Source organism: Cebus imitator, unplaced genomic scaffold (assembly GCF_001604975.1).
Source record: "Cebus imitator isolate Cc_AM_T3 unplaced genomic scaffold, Cebus_imitator-1.0 Scaffold8, whole genome shotgun sequence".
In the NCBI taxonomy this organism is placed as follows: Eukaryota; Metazoa; Chordata; class Mammalia; order Primates; family Cebidae; genus Cebus; species Cebus imitator.
In genome coordinates, this window is record NW_016107323.1 from 6943538 (window position 1) to 6950077 (window position 6540).

The 6540-nt window shown below is 44.2% G+C and overlaps 1 protein-coding gene across 13 annotated transcripts in view; it reads right to left on the reverse strand.

The window, feature by feature from the left end:
* GIT2 (GIT ArfGAP 2) overlaps positions 1-6540 on the reverse strand; it is a 72259-nt gene that overhangs the window by 11921 nt on the left and 53798 nt on the right. For 5 of the 13 annotated variants that reach the window (XM_037743290.1, XM_017541831.2, XM_017541824.2 and 2 more), the window contains 2 exons: positions 1447-1529; positions 659-847 (listed from right to left, as the gene is read on the reverse strand). In XM_037743290.1, the coding sequence (XP_037599218.1) occupies positions 659-847; positions 1447-1529 (272 nt within the window). Of the gene's footprint in view, positions 1-277; positions 848-1446; positions 1530-6540 lie in introns of those variants that run through there. The other 8 variants (XM_037743263.1, XM_037743261.1, XM_037743265.1 and 5 more) reach the window with 3 other exon arrangements.

Here is a 6540-nt window from a genome sequence, read left to right on the forward strand (position 1 = left end):
TTTCGCTCTTGTTGCTCAGGCTGGAGTGCAATGGCGTGTTCTTGACTAAATGCAACCTCCAGGTCCACGCAATTCTCCTGCCTCAGCCTCCTGAGTAGCTGGGATTACAGGCATGTGCCACCACGCCCAGCAATTTTGTATTTTTAGTAGAAACAGGGTTTCACAATGTTGGCCAGGCTGGTCTTGAACTCCTGACCTCAGATGATCCACCCGCCTTGACCTCCCAAAGTGCTGGGACTGTAGGTGTGAGCCACTGTGCCCAGCCCAGGATACCGTTTGTGTCAGCAGCCTTGTTCCTAGTCAAGCCAGGGTGTAGCTGTGGCTGGAAGTGAGGTGTAAGGCAGCCCTTGCCCCCTCCACCTAGAACTAGCACTGTCGCCACCCTAAATATTGCCACAATCCTATTTGTAGAGGCATTTATTTTTGGAGCTCCATAACAAGATGAAAAAAAAAAAGAAAATACTATGTAAATCAAACAAGACAAACCAAACCAAACTTGACGTTGTTCTTAAGCCTGTTATGTAGACTTAAGTTTTCAATGACCTTGAAAACTTGAAGTCAGCATGCTGGGAACAGCTGTCATTGAGAATGTGGGCAGCATCCCCTTCTGGGTATATAGCACATGCTCTCCCAAAGCATGGTCTTCAGTCCTGCTTACCTGTCATGTTTATTTTCTTGGGCTGCTCTTAAGAGCTCCTGTATGTTTTTGGTGATCTGTTCAGTCTTCCTGATGACATCTTCAGTGCTAGGGAGAGTGGGGCTTGGGGCCACATGGGGGTCTGCTGCGTCTGGTACCAAGCCATCGCCTGGCCATACCATACTTCTTTGCCGTCCCTTTCGGCTTGACCTGTGAACATTAAAGATGCAGTTAAACACAGCAGGGGCTTATCAGCTGCTCCTCTGCTTCTAGGAGCCACTTTGTATGCACTGGCTGAATGCCAGCTGAATGCAGGCTGGTCTCTTCGTTTCCTTTATCCTGTCTAGCAGGAGACTCAAGGTAAGGCTCCAAAATCTGCTATTTCATTCTACCATAGAGTTGGAAGTGTTGACTCTCATGGGAAGGGTGAAGGAGGGGAAAAAGGAGGGAAATACCTGGAGCAGGGAGGGTGTGTGGTTATAAAGCCATCCCCGAGGGCCAACTCCTTGGGTTCAAATGCAGAATGTAACCTAATGTTGTCTTCATGATGAAGTGGGGTAATGACTTTAAATATACTTCAGATAGCTAGAGATACATAATGTGCTGGTACAAAGAAAAAGGCCTTTCGGCAATAATGTGAGATGACAAGACAAGTAAACTATGAGCATATGCTTGAATATTTTAAGACTTTATGAGTCTGAAAATAGAGGAAAGGGGTGTGGGTGGTGAACTGCTTCTGCTGGCCCAGGACTGCCAGGTCTCTGGCCCTGGGGAGCCCCTCCCCTGGCGTGTATGTCCTGCAGATGTACCCCATGCCATCTGGCTCCATGTCGTTGGGAGTGTTGTCATAGTCACTCTCAGGTGTGCTGTTCTGCTTCTCCAGCCTGGATGCCTATAAGAAAGAAGAGGGGACCCTCATGAGTTTGTAACATGAGACCCTTCTCAGGAGTCTTCCCCAGGAATCATTACCTGTTAGGCTACTGGCCTTCACACCCCAAATCTCATTTGGTACAGGGGCCAACTCTCTAGTGAAAATTTAGTAAAAGATGAACACTGGATCCAGAAATGGCTTCTTTCCTTCTTTGCACCATTTTCTTCTTAGCTCAGTGGCTACTCCGTAATCAGATTCTTGGTACAAACTAACAGAGACATGCAAGGCAACACACCCTCATTTAGTTCTCAAATTTGTAACATAATGAAATACAGTTAAAATACAGGCAGGGCGTAGTGGCTCATGCCTGTAATTCCTGTATTTTGGCACGCTGAGGCAGGATGAATGCTCAAAGCTAGGAATTTGAGACCGGCCTGAGCAACATTAAAAAAAAAAAAAATCAGCCAGGGATGGTGGCATGCACCTGTAATCCCAGCTCCTCAGGAGGCTGAGGGGACTGCTTGAGCCCAGGAGTTCAAGGTTGTATTGAGCCATGATCACACCACTGTACTCCAGCTTGGGCAACAGAGTGAGACCCTGTCTCAGAAACAAACAAACAAAAAGACACGCCAGCACTTATATGACCACAGACCTTCAGTATTGGAAGCCACGTTCAGATTAAACCCCATATGAGAAAATGAAGGGCCAAAAAAGCTGGGTGGCCTGCCAAAGGCCATAAAGTCTGCAGAAAAACAGGACAAAGCACCAGGTCTGCCTTCTGCTAGCTCCAATAGTTCATGTCTGGACTCAAATCTACCCCTTAAAATATAAAGATTTGGTACAACTGTGGAGATAATAATTGGGATATAGATTCAAAAGAGGAATCCTAAAAATGTTTTGAACAAATGGCAGCACTGCTAAAAAGGATCTTCTAAGGTGACAAAATTTGAAGGTGACTATATTCCTTTGAGCGGGACTGTGTTCTGAGTATTTCATGAAAACTATTCCCTCGGTATTTATTTTACCCATAATGTTTGAGAATTTCTTTGGCACAGATATCAATGGAGGCTAAGTTAAAATCTAAACCAATTACCTTGTAAAATATAAATGTGAGCTATTTCTAGCTTTACTCCTTGAATTTCATCCAAGTTAATCAAAGCATGTAACTAAGGAGTTTTATTGATGCTGCAATAAAATGTGGCTAAGGACACAGATATAAACCAAGAACTTTGTTTAAACATATGGAGACCCTGTAGCTTCATCCAAAAGAATGGCTACTTTTGAGTAAACTGGTCTAAGAAGGTCTACACGGCCAGGCGTGGTGGCTCACGCCTGCACGTTGGAGGCCAAGGTGGGCAGATCACTTGAGGCCAGGAGTTTGAGGCCAGCCTGGGCAACATGGTGAAATGTCATCTCTACTAAAAGTACAAAAATTAGCTGGGTGTGGTAGTGGACACCTATAGCCCCAACTACTCTGGAGGCTTAGGTGAAAGGATCTCTTGAGCCTAGAAGGCAGAGGTTGCAGTGAGATGAGATTGCGCCACTGCACCCCAGCCTGGGTGACAGAGCTAAACCCTATCTCAAAAAAAAAAAAAAAAAAAAAAAAGTCTCCATAAAGCCTGACTGTCACTCTGTAGGTACGGGCAAGGCAGCTGGCCCCACGTGGAGGAATCCCCCTTATTCACGCCACACTTTGTTTGCTATCCCCATAAACTCTCCTTCTGCTCCCAGGCAGGGCACATGTTCTCCTCTGTCGGTTGAGGTCTTCCATCCACACCTCCACACATGCTCTGCTCAGTTCCCAGCCATTCAAATACAAGACACTTGCTATGGGCTCCTAAAATTCACTATGAACTCGTGCATCCTGAAGCCCCTCAAATCCATCTGGCAAATGATTAAATGTTGGCTTGGAACCATATGGGGAGTCTGTAAAGCTAATTTCCATAGAATCTACAACTTTGATGATCCCTTTGTTTATATCTTCTACCAATAAGTAGTTCTGCTTCTCTTACTGCCTTGTGTTGATCTGGCTTTATGAACAGTCAGTGAGTTTGGCTCCCTGAGGTCTATAACAGGAAGATCATGGGTAAGCACTGTGGTCTTCCAGAGATGAGCTTAGAAAACCAAAAAGAAAGGAACACTTTGGGAGGCCGAGGTGGGTGGATCACAAGGTCAAGAGATTGAGAACATCCTGGCCAATGGGTGAAACCCCATCTCTACTAAAAATTCAAAATTAGCTGGGTGTGGCGGCATGTACTGGTAGTCTCAGCTACTTGGGAGGCTGAGGCAGGAGAATAGCTTGAACCCAGGAGGCAGAGGTTGCAGTGAGCTGAGTTCGCACCACTGCACTCCAGCCTGGCAGAAAGAAGAAAAACAGAAAGACGGGGAAAGAAGGGGAAAGACAGGCAAAGACAGAAAGAAAGAAACAAAGAAAGAACCCCCAAACCCTTCATATCTTTCACAGAAAATACCTTTTTCTTTTTGAGGTGGAGTTTCACTTTTGTTGCCCAGGCTGGAATGCAATGGTGCAATCTAGGCTCATTGCAACCTCTGCGTCCTGGGTTCAAGCAATTCTCCTGCCTCAGCCTCCTGAGTAACTGGGATTATAGGCATGTGCCACCACACCCAGCAAATTTTGTATTTTTAGTAGAGATGGAGTTTCACCATGTTGGTTAGACTGGTCTGAAATTCCTGACCTCAGGTGATCTGCCCACCTCGGCCTACAAAAGTGCTGGGATTACAGGTATGTGCCACCACGCCCAGCCAACCTTTTTCTTTTTTTTTATTTTTTGAGACAGGGTCTCACTCTGTTACCTAGGCTGAGCGCAGTGGTGCAATCTCAGCTTGCTGCAACCTCGACCTCCCAGGCTCAAGTGCTTCTCCCACATCAGCCTCCCCAGAAGCTGGGACCACAAGCACACGCCACCATGCTCAGCTAATTTTGCATTTTTTTTTGTAGAGACAAGGTCTCACTATGTTGCCCAGCCTGATCTCAAACTCCTGAGCTCAAGTGATCCTCCAACTTTGGCCTCCCAAAGTGCTGGGATTATAGGTGTAAGCCACCCGGCCCTAACTAACGTTTAAGTTTTATTTTGGTTTTTATATATACATTCACACATAGGTGTGTGTGGATACATACACACATATATGAATAGATAAAAAACTTGCATTTAAGTAATTAATAGTGAAAAATTTGCCCAGAGCTGCTCTAGTGGAAAACAATCTAGAAACAGAATTAAACCCAGAAAATTCTACATTTTATAATGAATCTTTTTGCCTTCCCTGATGAAAATGTGATAATCACAAATCAAATGCATTACCCTCAATCATCAAAAGTACCAAGTTTCATTTAAACATTTTAGAAGAGTAGTGACTCGTATACCTAATGAATATATTCAGTAAATGTTTCTCAAGTATGGAAAACAACGTATAGCAGCAACCACCCAGGAAATCAGTTACTTACACGTTAGTTAATTTCTTCATCATTGTCAACAAAAGCATATGTACAGAATTTCAGTGTAGCAGCATTTAATTTTATCAAAATTATTATAAACATGCAGAGCCAAAAGCTATTGGTTAAGAGTGCTGCTCTCCCAAAGCTGTTAATACAAAGGTTACCTTATAGTTGGTGCTGGTTCAATTTATTTAATAGATTTGCAGTTTTCTCTGAATAAAGACACGCTATAAAAATCTAAACTCATGATAAAGCTGTCAGGAACAATCAGGGTGATCAGTTTAAATGATTTTTATATAAAACTTTGTCTCAGTAAGCAGTCCTTGCAATGATTTTCAAGGCTACCATAACAAAGTAAAAAAACAAAACAAATTTCACAGTAAACAAAAGAGGTTTGACTTACAAAATTTCTAATCAGATATTTAACTGTCTAACTGTCCTTTAGCTGTAACTGGGGTTTTCTTTTTTTTTTTTGAGATGGAGTTTCAATTTTGTTGCCCAGGTTGGAATGTAATGGTGCGATCTTGGCTTACTACAACCTCTGCCTGGGTTCCAGCAATTCTCCTGTCTCAGCCTCCCAAGTAGCTGGGATTACAGGCATGTGCCACCACACCTGATTACTTTTGTATTTTTAGTAGAGACAGGGTTCCTCCATGTTGGTTGGGCTGGTCTCAAACTCCTGACCTCCTTGGCCTCCCAAGTGCTGGATTATAGGTATGAGCCACCACACCCAGCATAACTGGGATATTTTAATGAAAACATTACAGTTCAATTTCAGAACTGCTCAGGAGACTTTTTTTTTCTTTCTTGAGACAGAATCTCACTTTGTCACCCAGGCTGGAGTGCAGTGGTGTGACCTCGGTTCACTGTAGCCTCCACCTCCCAGGTTCAAACAATTCTTGATTCTTGTGCCTCACCTTTCCAAGTAGCTGGGATTACAGGCATGCGCCACCACGCCCGGCTAATTTTTGTATTTTTAGTAGAGACGGTTTTGCCATGTTGGCCAGGCTGGTCTCAAACTCCTGGGCTCAAGTGATCCAGCCACCTTGGCCTCCCAAAGTGCTGGAATTACAGGTATGAGTCACTTAAGTATAATTTATCAAAAATCCTTTTTTTTTAAATTTAAGTATAATAATATTTCTTTTCTTTGAGATAGGGTCTCACTGTGTTGTCCAAGCTGGAGTACAATACCACAATCATGGCTCACTGCAGCCTTGACCTCCAGTGTTGAGCTCAAGTGATCCTCCCATCGCAGCCTCCCAAGAAACTGAGACTATAGGTATGCATTACTACACCCAGATAATTTTTTACATTTTTTGTAGAGGCGGGATTTTGCCATGTTGCCAAAGCTGGTCTTGAACTCCTGGGCTCAAACGATCCACCTGCTTAGGCCTCCCAAAGTATGTGGGCCACTGCACTCAGCCAAGATTTTTTAATAGACTACTTTGCAAGTGAAGGAAAGAATTCCAAAAGGGGCCGGGCGCGGTGGCTCAAGCCTGTAATCCCAGCACTTTGGGAGGCCGAGGCAGGTGGATCACGAGGTCAAGAGATCGAGACCATCCTGGTCAACATGGTGAA